A 27,440-nucleotide genomic window follows, 5' to 3' on the forward strand; every position below is an offset into this window, starting at 1 on the left:
CCTCAGAGTCTTTTCAACCACCCATGTTTTCATGAATTCTGAATACTTCTTGATGAGGAGACTAACATTCGTACAGAAAACATGACGCTTGAGAAGCCTATGTTTCCACTGTGAATCACACACTAACAAATAGAAATCAGAACTTCAGATTTAGATGTCTATGTCCCCATTTCAGTGCCTATCAATAGATTTATATACACACAACATTCAGGCATTCCATTTGCAGCATTTTTCCTACAATTACTAAACAAGTCATTACAGCTGCTGGTGGGTAAAATCAGAGCTGCCAAGTTAAATTTAACTCTGCAGGTGCTGATGGCAGAGACTTATTTATTACGTAAGTTGCACAACCCTGCAACCTGGGCATTCAGTACTCTAACAGAAGCCTCTACCTAAATAACATTGCTCTGAATCATCAGCAACGTAGGATTTGTTTTCATTGCATGTACACCAGTCACCAATCACTTCTTCCTGAAGCTCTAAATACAGGTTTAAGGCTATGTCAACATCAGCAATTATTTGCTGCAGTATGAGAGGATCAGTAAACGGAGGTAGTTGGCTCTAAGTCCCTTTCTTTTCCTCTACTTGCCGTTCAGGGTCTTTACTTTGGACTGTATTTTCTCTGGTTTCTTGCACTGAACGTATGGGTCTTGAAGCTGTCCAAAGGGCCAGCCATTGGTTTGGGCCTTTGTGTCTCCACTTGGCTCTGGAGTGCAGTTGGTGTGCACCTGCAGCGGAGCTTCTAGTTTAGTTTCCTCCAAAAGAAATCTGGTCTATGCACGTCAAACTAACATGAGGCAAATGGTGAAACCAGAGGGATTAACTTCAAGTCTGCTCTACTTCTCTAAACCAAAATACTTCAGTAGATGCAGCCTGCTATACAGTAAGATTTATTTTATGAACAATGGCTTACGTCCTGCCTTCCTACACTACTTCAGCGAAAACTTTTTCCTTATTTATACAAGTACGTTTAGGTTTCTAATTTCCACCATGCCATTTATGAAATGATCAGATCAGGAGACAAAGAGAATGCAAGTGGAATGTGACTGTATAAATTGCTCTGCATTGGAAATCTCATCCCATTCTGTTATTTACCTTTCTCCAAGTAAGATAATTATATTTGTATAGGTATAGATATAGATTAGATGTTACATTACAAAGCCACAAGGGTTCCTGATCTTGTTAACATGATGGTTGTCATAGTTTGTTTTGTTTTGCATGAGCAAGAGCTCATTACTGAGAACCCTTGTCATTCACATCGACTTGTGTCTTCTTAATGGAGCATTTCTGAAATGAATGACGGGACATATACATTTCAATTCAAACTGTAACTTGGAGTCTTGCTCCCACTGAAGTCAATGGGGCTTCAGAACAAAGGAAGCTTTCTAGCTTGTGTTTTTACAGGCACGCCCTCTTCTCTTGTTCAGTGTGCTTTTAAGGAAGACCAATAGTGATTTTCAAATCATCTTGCTTTCAGGCATTATTTCAGCTGGTCTATTTGGCTACCTTCTGTACTAGGTTATTTGCACACTTACACTCTCCTAGGCTCAAAAGATGCTGTAGTTCTTTTTGTTCCTTGCAGTGCAGTAGGATGCCATGATGCAAATACACAAGCCTTGCCCTGTCTCAGTTAGCCAGAATGGGTATAGTTTGCTGTGCAGAAGAGGTGATCTAAAAACAAGTCTCACTGCTGGGGAGGGTAATAGCAGCACTGCTTTTGCATCAATCCCCTGCCAGGCAATCCATAGACTGACACTGATGGTTGCTCTGGAGGGAGTCACTTACCCTCAAAGCTAGAGGTAAGATGCCAGATAAGCAGTAGCCTGTAAAAAGGGATTAAAAGAAGAGAGAAAACCAGGGGGAAAGATTAAGATAATTTACCCTTGTATATTGTATCCATCACAAATCCCATTGTCAGTATCTATTGTTCAAGAACCTGACAAACTTCTGTTTCTATCCCCTCCATAAAAGCCTCCATCACATGGAAAGTTGCATACCTTTCATGGTTTTATAATAAACTGGAAGTGAGTAACAGTGCGATATCAAAGGAAATAAAACTCCAGTTGCTATTGCTGCTGGGGTTGCCTTCTGAATGTGGCTTATACAATATTTCATCTGTGCTGACACCTTTCACTCTCAATTATTTGGCTGCTGTCAAAACAAATCAATCATATTATAGCACTGTGTCTTCATGTTACCATTCCACTGCAAGTTAGCTGCATTAGCTTTGAAATATATGGAAGTATAAAATTTATCTCTATTATTTATTTAATAGAGCTTTCTCCCTTGTGAGTTATCTCACAAACATAGCAAACGCAAATTATCTGATGTCAAACGTTGAATATATATAAATACCACTAAGAAATTTTAAAATAATGGCACTCATGGGAACATAAATGCATAAAGATACACTTGCTAAGTCTTACACTTACAACCAATGATATTCTTCTGACAAATGGAACAAATAGTATATGTGTTTAATTTTGGTTGCAACTGACCAACATGCTTATATTAGATAAATGTAATTTCATAAGACATAACTTTGAACTACCACTCCTGCTAAAGCAGAGTAAAACAAAGATTTAAAGAACTGATTTTGTTACCAGTAAAATGAACGGGGGAAAAAAAAAGCTGGGACCGAATATTTTTTAAAGATGCTACAGTGCTGCAAGGGGAACACGGTCTTCCTTTACAGTCCACAAGCATTGATTTGGGAAAGTAAAAGCTAAAATCTCGAAGAGAGAATCTGAAAGTGATTGCTCTGTTCAGATTGCTAAACTTACAGTTCTCAGAGAACATGTACAAAATTTGTTCTTGAGAGGTTTCATCCTGTCGAAAAGAAACAAAATAAAAGAAACAACTTTCAGGTTGCCAATAAGTGAATTTCCTGAAAATGTACTACTATCATTTTCTTGCTTTTTAGACAGGTTTCGTGTCCTGTTACAACTGCATCTTCTAAAATACAGAGGCCGAATATACTGGGAAAATTACAACAGGTTTATCACCTCCAGACATTTACCTCTTCTTCATTTATTACTGCTGATGTAATGGGAAATCAGCTGCACAGTACAAAATACATTCAGGAATATTTGGGTTGTGAATAACTTTAGAAAAACAAGCTGAAATATGAAGGATGGACAGAAACAAACAACACTGGATGAGGAAAGGGACAAGAGACTGAAATGGGATCTGAGAAACAGAAAGGGAAAGATATCCAGGGATCAGATTATGTAAATCCAAAGCATCAGCATTGACCTGAATGGAAATAATCATGGAAGTGAGGTGAGAAACTTGTCTTTATGCTGAAGATTTCTTTTTAGCATCACATAATTTATCATAACAAAACACAACCAAGTGACAGAATAGTCTGTAAGGAATGTCAAATCTACAGTTGATTAAGTTTAAAAGCAATATTCATGTTAAAATAAATAAGCAAAAAATCCTATAGCAGGCAGTAGTCTAAGAATCTATATTGGTTGGATCTTATTAACTTTGGTGGAAACTTCCAATCCTTCTATGGGCTGGAAAAGGTCACTGTAGGTCCCAAATAAGGAAACTTCACCTTATTATTGCAGCTACTGAAAAAGAGTCTAGCCTCCTTTACATCTATGAACCAGGACAAAACTTAAGAATTTAGGACATTTAGCAAAGATCTAGCTGTGTCTGAGGAGCTCAAGGCATCTAACAGTAGTGATTTAAGCCACTTTGTAGGAAAGCATAGTGCTAACTACCAGCACATTCATTTACAGGTGGGATGCGAGTTGCAGAAAACATGCGTGAATTGTCTGCCATCACACGGGACGTCTCGGGGCAGAGCGCAGAGCAGAACACAGATCTCGCATCTGTGGTCTCTGCTACGTCTGTCAGAGAAATAGGCTTATAATGACAAAACATTCAAGGAATGAAAGCAGCTTCAGGGATCAGAAGCAAAATGAGACCGAGGCCTGAAGATCTCCATGAGTTCAGAATTCTACCCAAAGGACATAAAATTGCATAGAGGTCTGGGGACGAGAAAACCCAAGGAGTTTCACTTGCATCATTGCTGATGTCACCAGACAGGTCCTGTTCCCATTTCTAGAGCAATCTCAGTGGCAGACAGAATTTTTTTCTCAAAAAAAAGGAGAAAAAAAAAAAAAGATGCTGTAAAATGTTTCAAGATGCATAAACTTTAAGATTGTAATAGAAAGTCATAAGACATCTTCTGAACTTTCCATGACAATCAAAAAAAAAAGAAAAAGAGGGGGTCTCCAAAAAAAGAGGAGGTGTGTGCTTCTGTGGTATAGAACCACATAGACTTTAAAGAAATTTCATTAAAGAAATTGGTTCCCAGGCGGTTAACTTGTATGTTCCATGCATTCAAAATTCACACCACTAAAAATGCCCGTAAACCCAGTTGGTCAATAAAGACTTTGTTGTTTTTATAAGTCCCTAAATATATATGTGCTTGATTAGAATCTCACTGGTCTATCAGGAACACAAGTTTGTATCCAGGGAGTTTTTAAAACATGAATCATAGGGATTTTATTAATACAAACACCATGGAAAAACAAAGGAAATTAAACCACAAAGTCTATAAATGTCTGACTTAAATCCACTAAGGCAAGGAAATTGAGAGTGAAGGCTGCAAATCCATCCTGGTAATCCTTCTATAACTCACTCGATTGCAGTAAGGAGTCTTGGATCAGCATATGAGTCATATATGTATATACCATATAGATGTACCTATCTATTTGCATGTGATCTAGATGTACCTATTTGCATGTGATCTACCAGTGCATGTAGCATGTATGTTACAAGGTGGAGGTGAGGAACAAAGTGACAAACACTAGCTAGGATTTTCACTTGCATTTGAAATTTCTTGGCTTTTGTAAGATTACAGTAAATTAAGTGCTTAACATTATTGGAATGAGTTTTCTCTACATTAATTTAAATTGTCACGGTCTAAATTCAAGAAGAAGATTAAAGGCTCCTGGAAACAGGTGCAAAGATATACTTTAAAAGCAGCATTAAAATGCATCCATGTTCTGGTTGACAGAAATTTCGTTTATAATCCTGCACACAGAATACTCCTGCCAGAAGCAGTATCAGTCTGAGTCAGGGCTGAATAAAGGGGTACATTCCCAGAAATGCCCAGGTCTTGCATACCAGTCACACCACAACTCGTAGCCTAGTCATCATGTCTGCTAAAGGGTAGTTAACCAATAGGTTTTTGGTGGAAACTTTGGAGGGGAGCAGACTACTTCTGTCTTTCCCATCTGCTTCTTGGCATACAAGTCTGGAAACTTAGACTCTGCCAAAACTTGGCCCGCAAAGTTTAAGTAGGTGTGAACACTTTGATTTCAGAATTAATTTGATCTACATCACATCATTACTCCTCACTGATGTCGTTCCATAACCATCAGTAGTGAAAAAATAGGCATGTCTGCGGTCTATTTTGGGTGGAAGTCAACAACAGAGCACAAAAGCATTAAGACTACCACATTTTAATGTCTCTGATGATAGGCCTTTAACTTATGGGGCAGAAAATCCAAACAACAAATAGCTAACACACTGGGAGTGATCAATAAACAACTAGTAACTAATAAAGCCCTGAACCTTTCACATTCCCGCTGTGAAGGCAGCAATTTGCCACTGAACAAGATGAGCAATTAACATGGGGTAACAACATCCCCACAGGAGAAGCCTTGTATGGTGGTGAAAAAAACAAACAAAAACAAACAAGCAAACAGAAAAACAGCCCAGAAAAGAACCATCTACGTTCAGAAAAGCCATTTTTGCCCTTTCTTCCAAAGGCAAATGTTAGGCCTCCCAAACAGTACGTTTCCTGGGAGACCAGATGGAGACACAAAACCTACCTACTCCATCTTGGGGATCTCTGCCTATTACTTCAGTTCCCCTACAACACAGTCTGGATGCGATACAGCTGTTAGCCTGAGGAAACCTGCTCTAGTGGCTGCTAATCCATAGGCACTCCATGCATAGCACAGTGTGCTTAAGGATGCACAAATTTCTCCTATTTCTTTCCATGTACTAAGGTAGGGAGGTTAGTCTTAGGGGGTGGCTAACCCCTTCGTTGTGTAAGTGAGCCCTTCACAGTGACTGCATTATGTGCAGCATTTATAAAGTGATAGAGGAGGTATATTTGGTTTGAGGGCTTCACAGAAATTGCTAGCGAGTGCAGCTCCTTCTCTTGGTTCTTGTCATTCTTGTTCTGGTTATGTTAGTACACTGCAGAAGTACCTGGGAATAAACTATTCCTCTAAGTGAAACATCATTTTGATTATTACTGACATTGGTGCTCATTAAAATACATAAGTGAAACACTGCCTTTCTGTAGACTCTGAAAGCTATTTCATGTTACTTGAAGGGGAATACAAATGAATAGGGACTGCATCACTTTAGTTAAAAAGGGAAAATGTTCTAAAAAACTGGAATTTGGACTCTAGATCAGTAAGCAATTGAGGTTTGTAGTTGACTTCTTTTCTGTCTCTTTTTTGTTTTTCATCTCTCTGATTTCTGATTTTTAAGGTGTTTGTACATGGGGGAATGGAGACAGAGCATGTTTACTTTATCTGTTGCACAATTAATGATACAAATCTATGTTTGGATGAAACAAGATCTAATAAATGTAAACAATACATTTTTTCCTTCTTGTTACCATTGTCTTTACCCAACATTCATTTTGACTGATCTCCACATAAAAAAGAGCCTTTTTAATTTTTTTTACCATCATCTATATCTATTGTTACCTATATCAGTGCATTTTAACGGCTGTCTCCTAGCTCTCAAGATGTTTAATACATTTCCCCTTCTATTGTATTGCAGCTAAAATATGACCTGCCGCTGTTTAAATAATGTAATTTAATGATTTCACATTTTCAGCCATGCAAGGCTTCCTTTCAGCACTGAAGCCTTTCACTAACGATTTGGGGAGATAGTTTGTTCTCATTTCTTTCAGAACTCAAGATTGAGAAACTCTGGCTTGGAAATAAATTATTGACATCCACTTTAGGAACAGTACAATGTGTAGTGGAAATAAAATACATAAAGTTTCAGTGCCATGAGGCTAGAACCTCCAACTTCAAGGTTCAAGTGTCATTCAAGCTCCATATCAGTGGAGATATCTAAAACACTGTTGTGCAATTGCTATATGATGTAATATATTTGGGCTAACCCTTTGCAGAGAGACTACCAAATTGTTATCCATGGTGTGCGAGCAGCCAGCAGTGAGCTGGTAGGCGACACCGCGATAGTTTCTTCTCATTTCGAACATGTATACTATACTAAAAGGATAGCTAAAATACATTAATTTTTTAGGTAAAACTGCTTTGGCTGTCATGGAAAAGTGAACAAAATGAGACTACAGCATTTAGCAACTCCTCAGCACTGGAATACTTTCCCATTTCTCAGTGATTTCAACATGAAATCAACAGGGCTAAAAAATATGTTAAGAAAACAAGAGAGAACAAACTCAGCCCCCCCCTCCCCCAAAGGTATCTTTTTGTTCAGATATACAGAAATATTACATTGAGACATAAAAATCAGATGGGCGTAAGGAAAGAATGTCTTTCCATGAATATCAGCTCCCAGGCATTACTGAATACTCTCAGATTAAGCAACTACTAGTCCCTTGGAGAGACTCTTGAGAAGGATAACTAAAATTAAAAAAAAGAACACACTTCCCCCAAAACCTAGAGAAATCTGACCTGGCAAAGGAGATGCAGAAACTGCAACCGTTCAGCCCAGAGAAAAGTTTCCCGAAGACGGAAAGTTGTATATTGATGAATACCAGTTTGGATGATAAGAGGAAAGCTGGCAGAGTGTTTTCTGCATTAAGTCAATAAGGACAGGACAAGAAGCAATGGACTGAAAGCAACAGACAGGCAACACATTGTCTTGTAGGGTACCTGCCTCACTTTTTCCTTTCTCACAACCTCACCATTGCTATTGTTGACACCTCCAAAATTTTTGCTGGTTAGGAAAGCACGGCTGTGTTCCAGCTGTAATTCTAAGAAATGGTGAAGGGAAAACACCTGTGTAAATTTCTTGGGACAAAAGCTTTCTTGGGTGGTTTTTAAACTCTTATCTTCAGTGCTTTTAGTGGATTACAGTAAAAAGTTATGGTTGTTGATTTTATTGTTTTCTTCAAAGAACGGTTGGTGGAAAGCCGAAGTTCCATAGGTGTTATGTTCAGGGATTTCTCTCTAAAGCAGATGGCTCTATTCTGCCACCAACCCTCTGGCATCTCAGTAAATTGTATTCTTTGCATATTCCTTGTGCATATGAAATTTGCTTAATAGGAACCAGGGAAAACATTTTTGTAAGTTTCACAGCAAGAATTCACGTTCCTTCCTTCTGTTCACACACATTTGACTTACTTGCTCAGGGAACAGATATGGTATAGCAGTGCGTATGGCAAATGACATAGTGTAATGAACAGAAATTAATCAGGTATGCATCAAGGAAAACAGTTTTGAAAGAGGCTTAGTCTAAACCTCTTTTCCCTTACAGCAACAAAATTCCTGTTGACTTAGTGGTGGATTCAGGACCATATAGCAACTGAGCAATTTAACACAAATACATCTGGAAAAAAAAAATCTTATTTATAAGTAACTGACAGCTGAAGAATAGGTAATTTCACTGAATAAGTTATACTGTGTGAGTAATTTCCATATCATTAATCGCTCCATTTTACCAATGTCTTGACTTTTTAAAGAAACTCTTGTTTTCTTATTTTAAATACTTAACATATCCCCTCTATAATTCCTATCACTGAACGCTCTTTTCTCTTTCCACAAGCAAGCGTTTTCATTGTTTTATCCAGTCACCCTGAGGTCTCATATTTATCACCCTGAAAAAGACCTGAAAGTCCCTGAGAAGAAAATCAGTTAAACATATATGTGGATCACACAAAATTTAGTGGGATTACTCCCTTGATCAACCTTCAGTATGAATTCAAGTACTCTGTTAGATCAGAACTTTTCTGAATTCATACATTATTCAAAAAGTCTTCAGGGTGTCTTTTGCGTTACCTAGCTGGGGTAGTTTGTGATGAAGAGGTATAGAGGTTTACAGACGACAGAAGAAAAAGAAGACAGGAGAAGACCCAGCTTACAGGAGCTGTGGACATCCATGCTTGACTGCACTGGAAATTCAGGGACAGCAGACGTGTCAACAACAGGAGTAATAAGACAGGTTAGAAAACAGCATGAAAACATGTCCTTCATTCATCTAGGTTGACCACACCACAGTGAGGTTTAAGAGAGATGGAAGTTGATGAATATGGTCTGATTTCGCCCAAAGGGCAGGGATTACCAAAATTGTGTTGAAGCATGGGCTTCTATGAGTATACCTATAAAAGTACTGACTACGAAACAGAACACACATTCTATGATTATCTTTCAAATAACCACAAAAAACAGGGACCAGAAGTAAATCAGGTTCAATGGAACTGATGATACCACACAGCTAAAGATGTTCTCTAGAAACACAGCACTCTCACCTGACTCCTACCTTCATTCATGTATGCATTGGGTAGTGGGCTATATAGGAAGCAACAGAAGCTCACAACTGTGATTCAGGACTCTTAAGAGCTATCTTGACCAAGTTACTTCTTTTCCTTGTGTATCAGTTTCACTTCCAAATAATGAGGACAGTGGCACTTGCTTAGAGGATTGGGAGGGAAGGGTAAAGAAAATGACAAACAGCGATGCAACTAAGTGAATTTGTGGGTTCTGTTCCTTTCAGCTACGTTATGGAAAGTGTGATTGCGTCCATAGACAGGGAACTGCACCTGATGCTCCAGCAAGTCCTTATTTGATCCCATGCTTCTATCTACCAGTAAAGATTATAAAGAAAAACTTTTCATCTGGTAAGGTCATTGCTTGCAAAATTTATTTGGCAGCAGAGTTACACCTTTTAGCTAGCAGTTAGACACCCATGGCTAAACTAAAGAGCAAAGGTTGCCTGGCTTAATCCCTACCTTCCAGCTTCGCAACATGGGGTGAATAAATGACATAAGAACTGCACGAGCTTATGTTTATTTATAATACTATATACCCAACAACTATAACCTGGAGCACTCCAGAGTGGAAGGATACATTTTTATAATGCCTGTTTCTTCATTAAGATTTCATCATCCACCTACGCTAAAAAACCACTTCCCCTTCACTTTGTTGTATCTGCTTTTACCCGCTCCTGTTCCTGCATTATATTTTTAATCTCGAGTTCCCTACTTTACATGCACTCTCAAATTTTAAACAAGCAAAATTTGTGCATTAGTGTGTCCTTTTCATCTATGATTTATGAGTGACAGGTTCTTCGGTGCAGCTTAATGGTATGAGAGAGACATTATTTTAAACATTAAAGTGAAAACCATTTACAACTATGATAAGAGAGGTCTGTTGACATTAAACTTTAAAACATGCACAAGGTAAAGGCAAGTAGCTATTCCAACAGGTGACAATACTATGCATGCGGTTTGTAAGGGAGTTTGTTCAACACAGGAGCTGTCTCTTCCTTTTCTCTGTTTCACAACCTGTAGGATTTTGTGCTTCAAACAATTCTTCTGGTAACCAGCAGCCACCAGAGTTTAATAACTAAAAAGTACTTAGGGTGCAGTGCAGAGCATTCATTTTAAAAAATTACCATTCCGTCCAAGGAAAACTTTTCCTACCATTTACATCAGCAAGAAATAAATAAAAAAACCTAAATAAATAAATTGAAAGAGCTAAAACTTTATTTTGATACTTCCTGCCCACACCGTTATCACTTTCACACTGGACAGTCACTTCCTTACCATCCTCTTCCATTAAAGCTGTACAATTCTATTGCAAGATATTGGCTAATGCTTATCTTGCTATACTTGGTTCAGTTCTGTTCAGCAGCAACTGCTTTCTGAGAAGCAATCAACATAATTAGGAGTAGTAAATAAATACATCTGTATTTTATATCATATGTACGAGTACTGTTTCTAACAGTGTTAGACACATTGATTGAACAGCAGAGAATACTAGGGAAGAACAGGGGTATGGTATCTTACAGAACTGCTTTTCAGTCTGATTTTAGACCACAGGGAGAATGCAGCAGATATCTTAGGGCAGAACTATTGCAAACATGGTACAGCTCAGACAATGGGAAGGAAACGTACAGAGATGAACTTTTTGCTTGTGACTTTGGAGTCATGTAACTCCCTCAACAGCTTGGATGAGGATGGCAGAACCTTATTGATAAAGCAGACCTCCCACAGCAAGAATGAGAACGCCTATCTGAGGCACTGATGGCAACTGAGAAAACTCTGATTTTATAATAAAAGGTTTTTTTAAAAGTGATTTTCATGCAATACTGTGTTTTTAGTTGCCCCTATTCACTCAGCTACCCTAATCAGCAGTTGTGAAACAGAATACTTGTCTTCATGCTGCCATTTGAAATTTTGAAGTGATCTGTGAGTAGGGAACATTGATCACCAATGACAGAAAAGCCTAATGAATCATTCAAGTACTTTACATTACTGACCCATAGAATCTAAGACCCAACCTCCAATTTGTTTTTATAAAAATGCAAATATTTCTTAAGTATCTCTCAAGTATTCAAAAACAATCCAAGTATTAACTTTCAATATGCATCAAGTGCAACATTTCATTGGATAAAGAGATCACCCTGTTTAAAAGAGAGAGACAAAGTGAAACAAGCAGAGAAAAGAAACTATTAGAAAAATGCTAAACATTACCTACCTTGTAGATTTTGCAATGGCAAAGTCATGATGCCTCCTGCTGCAGCTGCTGCTACCAGCCCTTGGATGTTGGTGAGATTCGCTGTAGGTAGAGTTAGAACGAGTCCTTGTTGGCCCCCCAGCTGCCCAGCCATGTTGAAAGGAATAAGGATCGGCTGATTCAGGGCTGGAGTGCCTCCTGGCATCACCCCCGCTACTGCTGAGGCTAACTGTTGGGCTGTCAGTAATGGCTGTAACAAAACAGAGACAGCAAGCCTATTTTTCTGTGCATAGCTCAGTACTACACACTTAGAACTCTTCTGGCTTGGGATCCTTTCGTGTTCCATTAGACACATGCACTGCTTCCAATGTCTTAAAGCATACATTTTCACCAACACAGAATGTTTTGACAAACTTGACAGGCTGAAGCTGTAAGCCTTACAGTCGTTTAGCATGGTAGCATTCCCAGTTGAATCTAAACTGGAAAATTCATTACACATGCACCGAAGATAATTTATGAACAGAAGAAGGCCTAACTCAAGTCAGCCTACAAGTACCTAAATGCCAACATTTCCCAAATTTTCCTGGGTTTATGCTGATTGGTAAAAGCTGAAAACACTGCAGTAACAATTACCAGAAGGTATGTGGACCAAGACTGTCCTGGGAAGTGGAAGAACAGTGAGTATCTTCTTACGAGCATGGCTGAACTTGGATAAAACTGTGAAGTGATATGGGAAATCTTTTAAAATGTTACACAGTGCCATATTATTATGCCTACGTTTTGCTCTACAGAAAATAAATACCTGGCATAAAAGATAATTAAATGCCTTTACTAATGCAGGAGCTGTGTGTGAAAGGCAGAACTATCACAGCCAATAAGGTTGCATTAAAATTGCACAAGCTTTTTAATATTAAATTATGACATGTATTTAAAAAATAATTTATATAAGAAATTCAAATAATTTAACCTCCTAAATATGCAAAACTGCTTAGTTTTATTTTAGAAAAACATACAGGAAGCTAATTTTTCCAAACAAATAACTTTTAAAACATATACATGGTACATACATGCGTCCTTTTTGTAACAGCAGTAAATGCAGCCAAACAGAATCACATTTTCTACATTACACAGATCAAAGATGATCAATCGCAGTTATGTACTTTTCATCAAATTGCATGTCTCGATTAGTTGAAAGGAAAGATACTGACCTGAGGCCCAACAGGGAATGCAGGATGGGACTGACTGGGTTGGTGCTGGTCTGCTGGGCTCGTGTCAGGCAGCGCTGTGCTTCCTCTGGCCTCTGAAATCCAAAGAGCAGATTGACTTTAATATCAAGCCTGGGGACCGGCACATTACCTTCTACTCTGATGTCACATAACATCAAGCTGAAAATGATATGTTAAAGTGCTTTATCAATAACTCAAGCACTCAAATCACTTATCAGCTGCATAAATTATGCTAACATTCATTCAGACCAGCCAACTCATTCAAGGAGCTACAAAAATCTGACAGCAGTGAAACTGAAGCTATCATCAACCCAGCTAATGTGGGTTGCATTATACATCAATTTACATACAGCACACGAGCACTCCGCGTGTGTGGGAACTGCATTTTTTACGCTTAGGTGAGCATCAGCCATTCTAATTTCTGAGAGCAAAAATTATCTGAAAAACAATCAAGTCACATCTACTTTGTATCTTAATAAAGTATTTTCTTTTGTCAGTTACTGAGGCAGCAAAGACCGTACTATGTGCAATAAAAAGGCACTATGAAAACTGAAAACAGGTATGCTTCCAAATGACAGCTTGTTTTCTACATTGCATGTGCAGGATGAGCAAAATTCTGTGAAACCAAGGATTTTCAGCATTTATTGAGATGATCAATATCCAACAATCGAACTATATGCTGGGCACTAATGAATTGCTAAGCACAGAACACAGTCCAGCCCTACTGGATTTCGCTGAAGTCTGCAATACAGATTTAAAAAGGAAAAAGAGAAAGAAAAACGTCCTATCAGTCGTAAGAAAGTACCAAGATATTTTCAAAACTACGTCCCAATCCTCCATTTCCTCCGGGTGAAGGACTCACATTGATTCACAAAGTTTTTCAGCGCTGATGGCACGATCAGGCCCACATTTATCTTTGAAGCTGAAAGAATGACAGCAAGTATCAAAAGTAGCTGCAAGACTACTGTGGTTTCTTAAAAAGAAAACCCTGGCAACGGCGTCGGGTTTCCTGGTTGGTACAATAGCTCCTGTTCTGTTAGTTTTTTCTGATGAGCGGTTGAAATCCCACTCTAAGTAAACCTTAACGAGATGCTCTTTTCCAATGTTTGTCCTCTGAATAGCAAGTGCAAGATAATTCAGAACCAGTTTATTGGCACACCCTGGCGTGGTAAGGAAAAAGGATACGATTCTGTCATATTTATAAATTTTAAAGAGGGTATTATCAGCTCATTTAAAACAAATTCTTCTATATATCCTCCAAGGGGACAGACATAAATAATGGAAATGTGAAAAAAAAAATACTTCAGCACATTAAGGTACAAATAAAATTGACTGCTACATATTATTCAATTGACTTCTATCTCTACAGCAGGGTGTCAATCATAACAGCATTTTAGAATAGGATTAAACAGCAAATGTGCAGAGTTATTATGCAGAAATCTGAAAATCTGATTAATTTGTAATATTTTTGTGTGGTCTCAAAAAGTCAGAAATGGACATTGCTTTGGGAATACTTACAAACAGTCTATTGAAATATCTGATTTGGAACTAATAAAAACATCCAGAATTGCTGACATTTTATAAAGTGAATTCTATAAAAATATGTTTGGCATTTTAATGACCGCTGTCATTTAATAATGAGAATAAGCTGACCTACTATAATTGGTGAGGACTCCAACAATTGCCTCATAACATGCAAAAAGAGACCCAGTCACTAAATTTTTTATGTGCAATTTACTCATCTGAGTTACTTAAAAAGAAAGAAATGTAACTAGATTGCAAAATGCAGTGAAAACTCTTTCTTTCAAATTCATTACAACCCTAGTGCTGCTGCCATCCCTAAGACCAAAGATAGGTTTTCTTCAGTATGGGTTCCTCCTATACAAAATAAAGTGCTGTGTTACTAAACATAATTTTACCTTTGGTAATTTCCACATATTGTTATGGGTTTTTTTTTAATCTTCTCATCACAGCTGTATGTATAAAGTGATATTAGATCAAAGGCTCAATACCAATGAATATATCACTCCCCATTAAGATCAAATCTTATAAATCAATTTTGTTTATGTAATTTTAAGGGCTGAGAATTTTGTCTTTGTGTGTGGATTTAATTAATACCAAAACAAGCTCCTGATAATCTGTCATGTCGTTAAATTGTCCTATGAAAGCTTTGGCAGAAGAACAAAACTGGAGTCAAATATTCACTAGAATTAGATTTTATTGCAATTACTATAACTTTAGCTCTCAGAAAATAAATAAGAACTTCTGAAGAAATATGCCTGTGCTTTTGTATTTTTTCCAGCTATCCTAAGAACCACTGTTTTCTGTTATCTGTACCCTAAGGATTTTGCAATATTTTACCTCGCAAGCTGTGTGTAGTACAAGTGGGTTATACCGGACCATAAAGCCCAAATTAATTACACTCCTTTCCTTTTGCATTGTACTAATTGGAATCACTTAGGATTACATTCCTTTCATATGGTCACTCATCGCAGGTGATGTATCTTTTCATTTCAGTGCTCGAATGCTCTGCCTGCTGCTCCTAGCTCACTTTCCATATGATGCCGGCATCTCAGCAAAACAGCACACACTTTCACGTGCATGAATGTGGTCTTACATGGCACCCTATATGAAATTATGCATGCCGTATTCTCAAACCGAAATTCTCACATTTCCTCTCATGCCCCTACTAATCTACCTGCTATAACAGCCACTCAAGAGTCAAGATTTTTTTCAAAACGCACAGGCATATCTGCCTCCTGGGCTGGCACTAAATACCGCGAAGCGAGGATTTCAGGGTTAGGTTCTGTTGCATCACGCACAGTGACAGCATTTGTTCCTTGCTGTACGCTATCTTGAGCGAGATGCATAGGTCAAAGCTCCCAGGAAGGCAAAGCAGAGCACAAAACACTGGTAGAAGGCTACTTTTCCTTTTCTGCCTTATAATGTTGACCGGGTGGTTTCCTCTGATTTCAGAGGATCTGAGGAGTCAGGAGAGCTATTTCTGATTCACAGACTCATTGCTACCAATTTGGAAAAATACCTTCATTAAGACCATTGCCCTAAACTGGCAGCGCACAATCCCCTGCATTGTTTTTCTCCTCTGTTTTACCACCTTTATTAGGGAGTTCATTAGTTCCAGATGCTGGAATGACCTCCGCAAGTAAATTATTCTGCTGTCCAAATTCCAGTCCTCACTAATAAAAATGGCCTGTCAAAATCTAGCCTAGATTTTCCACTTGTCCAGATCCAGGCCATTACCTCCTGTTAGGCTATCCTCCAACGCTGCTCAGCTTTCTATCAGTGAGGGGAACCAGGACTCATAGCAGTCCCTATGGAGCTGGGGAGCTACCAGCAGCACCTTCCCTGTTCTCAACTACGCTTTGGAGAGATTGTACTCTCATTACACCTCCGATTGCTGGTGCACAAGGGGCAGGGAGAAGGCAGTAACAGGGCACCTACTCTGGAAAGAGAAACAATTCTTAACACCGTTTGCCTAGGCAGGGAGCTAAGAGTTCTTTTATAACTGAGCGCTGCCATCGCAGCCTAAGTCAATGAGTTTGCTCAGTAGTACTGTATGAACAGATAGGAGTGCTGCTGCCATGGTACGGCCATGACTGTAGACAAGGCTTTAATATTTAATAAGCAGTATTTATCATACGTGATTCATCATAAATTAATTATAAATTATATAATACATACACTCACCTCTCAACCCACCAAGGGGCTGGAAGGGCATGACACAATAAAAAATTGAAGTGCACTGTAAACATTGTAAAATAACCCTCTTAAAATAAAATATTATTTAAAATAAATCCAAGTAAAACAAAGGCAACCTTCTTCTCTCCTTATCAAAAAGAAAAAAAAACAAAATCCCCCAAACCAAGTGAAAAACCATGTTGAACAATACCTAGTTTAAAAATGAGAAAACCACAAGAGAAACATCAGAAGGAAAAAAAATTCCACATCCCAAGGCCTCTGAGCCTCATACAAAATTACAACTGTAAACATGCTAGTTACACACAGGCTTTCCACAGTTTGCTTCCTTTTTGTTTCTTACACATCTTCAGGAACACAACAGGTAGTTCAGTTCTAAATGTCTTTATCTCCCAGTGCCCCATGAAGGAGGGAATACTCTAATCCCCACTTCACAAATGAGCAACTAATGGACAGAGGGATTGTCAAATCAGCACCATTTAGGCACCTAGGTCTCCTCAGCTGTAATTACACTGTTCAGGAAAGCATGGGTCAAAACACAAAACTGCTCCAGGACTACCAGCAGCTCTGGCAAGGTGAACCTGCACGTCCTCCCCAGCACCCTGCGCTCGGATGCACTGCCCATCCCAGCGGCCCTTGTCTCACATGATGTCCGATGCTTGCAGGGAACCTGCAGCTGACTGGCAAATGTGACTATACTGACAAGCATTACGGCGTATGTGAAGGAGCGCATTAAACACGTACACTCAGCTCTGTCCTAGACCTCCTGGTTTGTCTGCAGGTGTGTGCTTGTGCCTGCTCAAAGGCAGGATGCACACTGGTGTCTCGTCTCAAACTCTGCACCAAAGCTCACTGAAAGCCAATGCTCAAACCACAGCATAGGACTAGCCTCGGCAGATGATCTGGACATAAATAACTTCTTCACGGTCTTCCAGAATGAATTCAATGTGTCTCACATTTGTATCAGAACCAGGGAGATGCTGGGCCATCTCTCTTTAGTACTCAATGCTTTGAAAAAACAAGCAGGACCAAATTTAATAATACTAGATTTTCAGTAATCAAAAGAATACAGAAATCCTTCTGAGATACCCATTTAAGCAAATATTTTAAATGAATCAACATTAATAAAAGAACACAGCATTTCAAGCAACATTTCATATTAAAATCCTTAGATACAGTTCCGCAATGTGACATTAAATTACTTGTATTTATCTCTCAGTAACGGTAACAATAAGAAATCAAGAGTAGACTTTTTTCATTGAGCCAACTCACATTAAAGATACAGCTTTAAGAATGAAATCATTAAAGTGAAAATACTGCCTGTGAGAAAAAATAGTCTTATATTTTTAAAACTAATAAACTCACAGCCTGGGCATGTAATATAGCCGCATTTAGATCATAAGCCATATTATCAGGAGGAAAAAAAGATAACTTTTTAAAAGAAATTAAATAAACTGACTGATAATATTCAAATTATCAGGTATGGTGTGTGAAAGTCTATCATCTCTGATTAAAGTAACTCAGCTCTTCATTAAACGAACCCTTAATTGTCAGCAATTATACCAGGAGCAATCTTGCTGAACAAAATTTAATAGCTGAAAGAAAAAGATGCAGCTGATAATGAAAAAACGTAACATTCCAAACAATCTTCGTTCTGCCACGAAGCATCATATTGTGGCTCTTAATTTCACTATTTTCATTTTCCTGCTGCCTCAAGAGGTTGGTCATGTAGGTAGGAAGCCTTTTCCAAATCACCTCATCGTAAAACCTTAGTAATCAGATTGCTACATAGAATTTCACAAACACATCTAAATTTTACAATACTTGCAGGAGAGAAAATTGAGATTTTATGCTGAATCCATTTTACATCGGTATTATCCTACAGTTATTAGAGAAGATATTCCTGGTACCTCAGCAAAGAAAATCAAGCTCAGAAATTAAAAAAGAACAATGAATCACCCACTGAAAGGTATGAATTTAAGCTTGGACTTCTCATATTTAATTTAAGTAGTGAGATAGTTGTCTTCTTCCAGTCCGTGACCAAGATGTAGCATACAATTCATTCATCTGGATTGTATAAAACTTCTCTAAGTATCAGGTTATCTCACAGATTTTTAAGCAATTCAGCTTTTCCTGCCGACCTCTACTTCAGATTCTAAGCTTTTATTTTTAGGCAGCGATTTCAGCCTCACAAAAAAAATCAAACAAGTAGAGATCTGGGTGTGTGCAGAATTACCACCAGCACCTGTTAACTCTGAAACCTAACAATGTTGCAATGTCAATATCATTATTTTACTGTTCAACCATTTTAGCACAACATACAAGTACTGTGCTTATCTTCCATAATGTCAGATTGTCTCAACTTACATAACTTAACTCTCACTCTTAATTTTCCCCTACCTATGTACAAAAACCTAGTTTACCTTTGAAAATGGTTCTGGTGTGATAAGGAAATGCCATATTGGTCTACCATATTGACATACATGTCAATGCAATATCCTATACAGAAAAGCTAAAAATCCTGCATATAAAACGGATTGAATTAGACAGCAGAATGAATAGAGCAGATTTGCTTTACTGACTGTATCATTCCGTACTTAAGCAAGTAAAACCCCACAGTTTTATACTTATCTGAAACTGCCACGCAGTTGTTACTGCAAAGCTACCAAAATCACTGCAGAGCTCAAAATCATTCTGCCAGCAGAGCACAAAATCTCGCCTTTGCCTGGTCCCTGGGGATATTTTCTCCTAAGGGATCTTCTCCTCCAAGACACATAAGGTAGCCGAAATCACTGTGCTCATTACCCGTATGCACAGAGCTTGGCGTGTATTTACGCACCTGCATCTTTCTGGATCAGGACTGATAACATTAAAACTCCATGACTGTTTATAATGAAAATCAGGCTATTAAAGTGATTCATGATACAGAGAACTTCTCCTGGGCAACCACCAGTTATATTTACCACCAAGCAAAAAAACTACCATACGAAGGCACAGAAATCACAGATAACGCAAAAACCCAGCTCTCCCAACTGCCTTAAATTTCTTCTTTCCTATCTTTATTTTTGCTCCTCTTTCATTGTCTTATCTTTTCTTCTTTCTCTTTTCCCCAAGTGATTTTTTTTTCTTATTGGTGCCTATATGAATATTCTTTCACTTCAGATACTTCATGTGAGAAAAGAAGCGTCGCTACTGTAGAAAAGGTGAAGGTATGTAATTGCAAAAGTATGTTCTTTATTCAAAATAGACTCATTCTACTTTTCTTCACCCCCTAAGTACAGTGCATAAAAATCCCTTGTTAATGGTACATACATTTTTTATGAATTGGACCCTTCATATTGAGAGTTCTAGTTTCTTTTATACTGTATGCATTAGCACAAATATAATCACATTAAGGTCACAAAGACCCTAACAGTTTTCCCTGAATTCATACAACATTTCATACTCACTGTTTGCTGTTAGTGCTGGTGAATGCAATGATGATAAAGGTTACTTACCAGAAGATGGACAGTTGAATGCATTATTATTTCATGTTGGGCAGCTGATCCCTAGCTAAGAAGGGCAGGAGGCTTCTCTAAATTAAACTTTCCTTTCTTTCCATCCCTGGAAGCTTACTAAATGCCAAAGAGTGAGCACATTAAAGAATATCTATTTTGGAACAACTGCTACAGTTTGCCATCTTTATAGCTAACTAAGATTTCTTTATGATTTTTACAGCATTTCTCTATGCATGCGTTTTTATTCCTAACAGGGCAGAGGGCAGACTTTCCACCAAAAGCCCAATTTCCTGACACTCACCCTCCCCATCTGACTCCTGTACCCTCCCCAAAGTAAGGTAGACTATGATGATATCTTATAATGATATACATTGCTGTTTGCGTGGGGAACCTTGCACAATTTACTTATTAGGGGCTTGGCTGCTGGCACTACAGGCTACTGAAAGCCAGGCAATACCTGTGGACAGCCTCTGGTGCACAGTAATTCAGGCTTCTGGGTGGAAGAAAAGGGTAGCATGTCTGACATCTTTTGCTTTTTACAAGTTACGTTGATAGAGTTGTTTACAAAGGATAGGGCACAGGTAGGTGGCTGATGACAGAAATTTAACTTGCAGCTTTGACACCTTCCAGGGACTGGGAAGAAAAAATTGTAACGTGGGGAGGGGATGAACCTAGTGTCCTACCAGCCCTATGAGAGCCCGTTTAGAAATTCAAATCATCTGGTTCGGTGAGTGGGGAATATCCAGTTAAGGGAGGAAGCGTTCAATTAAACCCAGTAAAAACACCTGGTACTTAGATCTTCAGCAGAGCCAGCATTCAGCAAAATGCACCCCACAATATATGTAAACTCTTACTGGAGTGTCCTGACCAGCAAGTATGGTCAAGCAACAGTGGTTTATCACTCTTGCTACCGAGTTCACTGTCTGGTTTCATCCCTGTGGTGTCTTTAACAATTTCGCACTCTCTGCTGTGGTCTTTACACAGCCCTGTGGGGCAGCTCCATCAAGTGTCTCATTACAGGTTGTTCAGCTGTTCAGACTTTATTGAGACTCTTGAAAGAGCCATCCCACAGAGCGGCGTACTGTAGGAGTCCAGTCAAGGTCTAGGAGGAAACCTTAACAGTGGCAGCAACTCTGTATGCAGGAGACCACGCTCCTAGATCAGACTAAATCACAAAACTGGTAAGGCTACATTATAAACCTATTTAGCTGCACACGTACTTTCAGAAACTCCTAGCTACAAAAATTCAACAGCCCTCCTTCAAATGCAGCCTGTGCCATTTGATATCTGCAGCAAGTTTTCATGATGTGGCTCAGCAAGGTGAGCCATTATTTCAAATGGAAGTGTTGGCTGGGAGCTGCAGAAACTCATGGTATGCATGCCTCCAGATCTTGTAAATCCTGAACTGAATTAACTTCTGTCTCTTTATTATTGTCTGAAATCAATTGTAGTGACTATTTACAAGGAGCTTTTGCCAGGAGTTCCCAAACACTTTATATTTATTTGTTTTTAAAGAGCACTTCGTCTGCTGGCCAGGTCTTGCAAGCTATGTCAAGCCTGACCATCGCTAAACCAAGTTTAAAACACACAGCAAGGGCTTTTGGTTCCCCCCCCCCACACATACACTTCCATTCCCTCCCTCTTCTGAAGACTAAAAGCTAAAAATATAAAAGAGACCTAAAGAACTGTTAGTCAGCATTATCATCCTGTCTGCCTCCTGAATTTGAGTAGCTAATTGCCAGACAATGATAGCGAAACACTCTGCAGCAACACTAAGATGGTCTTTCACACACTAAAAATACCCTAAAACAGATCTGCAGGGAAATAACCAAGTGGTTTACAAACATTTGGATACTGCTCCTGTAATATGTTGATCTTGCCTTTATGCAAGTCAAACTCCCACCAGATTTCACCATGTGTTGGATTAGTTCTTCAGGAAAAGTTTAAGAATATAGCACAGGTTAAAAAAGCTTTACAAGTAACAGGCATATATCCCAGGACAGTCATATTGCATGAAAGATCTCCTGGTTAGTAACACCTTGTCATGGCAAGACCTCTTTGTAACAACATGCCGTGCAGGAGGGAAAAAAGCAAAAAGAAGCAACACGACTTAGCTTTCCCAAAATACCAAGTGGCAGGCAACTTGCTTCAAAGAGTGAGAGAGGGCACTGTGATACAACCTAACAGGATTAAATTATACAGAATATACAAACTGTTTCTAATCCGTGAGAATGCTTGTGTTCATATATATATGTATGCCTCTCTATATATAGATACACATTTTTTAAACAAATTCATTTCCTACATCCCTTTCATTTTTATATCACTGTTCTGTTTATTTTTTCAGCATTACAGTAATTGAAAAATATCTACTGGTGAAAGATGCTATTAATTTAAGTGCATTCATAGTGTGTTATGTCACTAATAGACTTAGGTAACATTATTCTTTTATCCTTTTTACAAAGCATTATTTTATTGTCCTCTCATTTCTAAGATTTTACTTCCACTTAAAGTCAAGTAGAGTGAGGGCTTTGCAGAATTCTATTATATTATTGTTCTGTCATTATTCTAACTCCATTACACAACAACACAAAACCAACATCAGCTTCCATTTGTCATATTCTTTATTTCGAGGATTATGTCAGATCTCAGACTATGTGTACGTGCCTACTAAACATAATTTGGAGTTGGGCAAAAAGTAATCACCGATTCCTTCTAAAAATGCTGTTAAAGAAAAAATTTTTTAGCTATTCTATATTTCTGTAAGAGCTCTGTCATCTGATTTTGACCCATGCAACCCTTTAGAAGAATTTAGCTATATTTACAAAAAATAAGACAATGTCTAGAGGTACATATAGACAAACAGATTTGAACTTCTTTGTCCGTACCCCCAGCTGAGCTGACAGAAGCCAGTCCTGGTGTGGAAGCCACACAGCTGTGCTCACGTGGTACTCTATTCACACACTGTGTGCCACTCTAACACAGCTGTGTTGCTTCTAGACAGAAGCTGTCTTGTGTCTGGCCACAGCAGAGCACAGAGGACCCTGAGCCCACCTTTCCTACAAGTCAGATCCCTCAGCAGCCAACAAACGGCTCAGCACACCTGATGTGCTTTCCAGAAGTGGATTGCCTTCTTAATAACCTCTTCTAGCGTCCCTGGGTTTGAGGTTATGCAAAAGACAGCCAGGGTTGATTTGAAATAGCCAACACTTCCACCGTCCGTTTCTTATGGCTGCCATAACGGAAAGAAAGATCAGAAGATCAGATAATCTGGCAAAAGCAAGATTTAGGCTGAATGCCCAACCGTCACAGAATTCCCACGAGACCTTCACCAGCTCTTTTCATCTCACATGCAGAGAGCGTTGTTAGGCCCTCAGAGCTTAGAGAAGTCCTGGACCAAAGGAGCACGTCAATTAGAGTGGTTGCATTGGCAGGTATTGCCAGTATGCAGCTTCCTCTGGTCACAGACTTCTTATCATATGACACTACCCTATCTTTAGGGCAAACACGTATGTTGGACATGGTGCAATGTCTGCGCAATTGGGCTCTAGAGTTGCTTTTCCTCCACATTGAAAGAATCTACACTCAGGTCTCCGGGATAACTTCATATTGTCTTTGAGACAAAGCCACTGCATGCCTTCCTTGCATTCTCCTATTGGCACAAAAAGCTCCTACTCTCTTCACCTTGCCTCTCCTTAACTCACTTCACGTGCTGGTTACTGAAGGAGGAAGAGGAGGAAATAATATTTGCTCACTACCAACTATATAGTCCCAAGTGAGATTCTGGTCACAATCAGTCATTCAATTAACCATCATCCAGATTGCTTCCCTTGTTATTCTGTAGGACCTGTTGATTATATAGATAACAACGCACTGAATAGATTGAACTCAGCAAGAGATGTCTGGATTCAAAACTCAATCTAGATTAAAAACACACTAAAACAAAATAAAAAATACTCATATCCATACTTACTGTCTTCACAGTTAAAAAGGTATTTAAAGTTCTTCCAGGGAAAATCCATCTCTTTACCATAATATGTATGACTGACATTCATAAGACAGTTGTATAAAGAAAACAGGATGCAGTAGGTTTTATTTCAGTCATTGTGAAGCACACCACTTGTATGTGTTAGTGTACTTCGCACATGTATTTTTATAATAGCATTGTTTTCACTTAATGTTATTCTAATGACTTTCCTCTGAAGAGCATTTGTGGACACCACAACTCCCTAAATGGTAACAATGGATAAACATTAGCTTGAGAAATGCAGGTCTATATTATTTATGAAGCTGCAATTCTCCTGTAAATAACCCAGTTGTTAAAATGATATGTATCTATGTAATTGAGTCTTCTGTATACAAATAAATAAGGCTTTATTGCAATGTCAGAAGTTAACAGACCAGTCAATAAAATCAATAACTCACTTTTTCTTGCTTATATATCTAACTTTTCTCCACCTTTCCTATGTCCTCTGTTTGTTCTGGTTACATATTAACACTCCGAAGGATATATAGCTCTTATGATACTGTTTAGTAAATGGTGGTCCAAAGAAAAGTCTGAAGAAACACCGCCTCAGCAATTTAATACTCTGCCTATTTATTGTACTTTAACATATACCTGTCTGGTATAAATCGGGGAGAAAGAAACTGTCTTGATCTATACATCAGAGGGCTAGAGATTTTTAATGTGAATGACTACATGAAGGTCTAAGTAAATTAGGCTCATATTGATACATTTAGCTAAAAGTGCTCCAGGCCTGGATTCCATTATCGTATAACCACTGTCAAAACAGCACTGCCAGATTATAACACTGTGCTGCGTATGCCTCTATGGTTAAGGTTGTGTCAGCATTTCCATTATGCTCCCCATTTTTCAAATATTTATAACTTGGCTGTAAAATTTGCTTTGGCCTGAAACTTGGTGAACCAGAAGCCAGATCCTACAAACCTTTACTTCAGAAAGTTGACCATTTTATTTCAGTGGGAGTGTTTCCATTAGCTGGGTCCTGCCAGATTACAATCCAAGGTCAAAGTTTATGAGCCTGGTTGTTTTATTTTCTTAATGAAGAGTAAATTGGGTCCCTTTCAAAATATTCTTTAAGAAAAAAAAAAGATATGGAAGCACTGGAAACTAATACTTGATTTTGTGATGTGATTAGGTCCCTATCTTGATAATCTCTTGTTTTCGGTACTTCGAAGAAGAAAAATTAACAGCAAAGCTGCTGCAATGTAAAAACTAGCCGTGGGGCATATGCACTAAATTCTGTTCCACTAATTACATTTTCTTGTGGGTTTTCATCTGGGATCTAGCACACCTCCTAAACAGCATAAAATTGGGATGGCTCCAAATGAGCCATTCTCATCTATCAGGAATACAAACATGCTCACAAAAGCTATCTTGTTATGTATGCTCCATACAGGCTCTTCATTCAAAAATATTTTAACAGATGTCATGCTGGATAAATATAATGGCTCATCTGAGGCTTAGAAACACTTTACTCACAGTAGAAACAAATTTGGGCAGCATTTTTCAAATTGAGTTAAGTCCTTAATACACACCCACAGGCTTACTTAGACTTATAGATACAATATCTTTTTCTTTCATCCTCCTTAGCTAGCTGAACACATAATCTGTTACCGATGAAAATTTTCCTGTTCTGATGCTGCTCTTTTGGTTCACTGCTGAAATATGTCCTCACTCTGCATTTGGCTTTTGGATAAGATTTCTGTGGAGCACTGGTCGGGGGACAAATGCAAGCCCCTTCTGCACGGCTCCAGCAGCCTACAGGTTACCTGCCGAGAAGCACAGCAGGTGCATGCTGTAAAACAGCATCCTCTGAATCCTTTCTTTTCGAAAACTGACCGCAGACAGGGTGGCCCAAAACAGCAGAGGGTAGCAACACATTCCTACACTTTGTTAACCTAAGCCACAAAAAAACCCCAACAACAGGAAATGCTTTCAAAATAGATACAGAGTACAAATCCAGTTGATGAGCAACAGAAGACTATGCAGTTCGGGATTTCTTTTGGAGTTTCATTTGAAGGAGACTCACACTTCTACTTTCACTGTCCCTCCGTCACTGTCTTCTGCCACCGTGCAGGAGAGTATGTTGCAGTAAGCTGTATTTGGCTCGATACTGTAAAGGTCTCAGTACACAACTTCACTATTGTGAGCAGAGTCACTGAAATAACATGAGCATGAGGCACCGGTAATGCTTCTCTATGCGCCTGGGGTAAGACCCCTCTGTGCACAGAGGGAGCATGTGGTACTAGCCTCAGGTCTTAGAGAGGTTGCAAGGCTTTGCAAGGCTTCATAAGAATTTAAAGGTTTTCTTTTAGTTTACACAATTTTATATGGCATTGAAGAACCAGGCTCTGGCAGCTGCACAGATGCAAGTACACAATTAATACAGAGTGAAAGTTCTTTGCACGGAAGTTACTTTCTTCCCCATAATTTTCATTTCATGTCATATAGTAACAGCGAGACAAATTGTGGCAGTAAGCTACAGGCTTGTTGTTTTACAGTAAAGTAGAAGGTTTCTTTAAAGTATCTCTGACTTTTGCAAAGTTTGAGATCTTAAACACTGGGTTATACGACAGTGCATGCACATGCCGTACTTGCAGGATGGTGTGATGGTTGTGTTGTGTTGTGTGCTGGGGACGGAGGTTATCACAGCGAGTTGCAAGCAGGGATGCTGTGCTTTCTTAGTGGAGCCCACACTGTGGCTGGGGTCTCTAAGTTCAGTCCTTACCTGCAGCACTTCTGCGCTGGGACCCCTCAGCAACAGTCCTGGCAGCCCAGCTGCTGTGAAATACCAGTGGGCTAAGCAGGAGAGGGCTGTGGTGCTGCTCTGCAGCCCACAAAGTGCCAGGCAAGGGGCCGAGCAGCACGAATATCAGTTCTCCTAAGCCACAAGCAGCAGACCTAGGGGCTGACAGGGAGCAACCTCTGTGACAGCCTTTCTAGGGATAGCTCCCCAAAATATTAGGCCAGCATCATCAAGTCAGGCAGAGCCAATGCTAAGACTCGGTCAGTTGTTTGAGCATCCTACATACTGTATGCCTCAGGAGTGGGGCCTACCCTTGGGAGAGCGAAGGCATGGCAGCATTGGCTGCTGTCTACCTACAGCTTTGGGCAGCATGCTGAGCATGTCTCTGTGCTTGAGCTCTGGGCATTGAAATAATTTCATATCAGAACTTCAGGCTGACCTGCTCCAGGGGACGCAGTTCAGGGGACAGAAAAAACAGTGGTTTAGTCACTGCAAAGAACAGTGACACCATTTATGTCT

The 27,440-nt window shown here is 39.0% G+C and overlaps 1 protein-coding gene across 1 annotated transcript in view; it reads right to left on the reverse strand.

Annotated features, from left to right (window-relative positions):
* The window catches only part of POU6F2 (POU class 6 homeobox 2), a 322,671-nt gene that overhangs the window by 176,380 nt on the left and 118,851 nt on the right, over positions 1-27,440 (reverse strand). The window contains exons 3-4 of the mRNA XM_075142989.1: positions 12,920-13,011; positions 11,733-11,961 (exon numbers count right to left, since the gene is read on the reverse strand). Coding sequence (XP_074999090.1) covers positions 11,733-11,961; positions 12,920-13,011 — 321 coding nt within the window. The remainder of the gene's footprint in view (positions 1-11,732; positions 11,962-12,919; positions 13,012-27,440) is intronic.

Source organism: Calonectris borealis, chromosome 2 (genome assembly GCF_964195595.1).
Source record: "Calonectris borealis chromosome 2, bCalBor7.hap1.2, whole genome shotgun sequence".
Taxonomy (NCBI): Eukaryota; Metazoa; Chordata; class Aves; order Procellariiformes; family Procellariidae; genus Calonectris; species Calonectris borealis.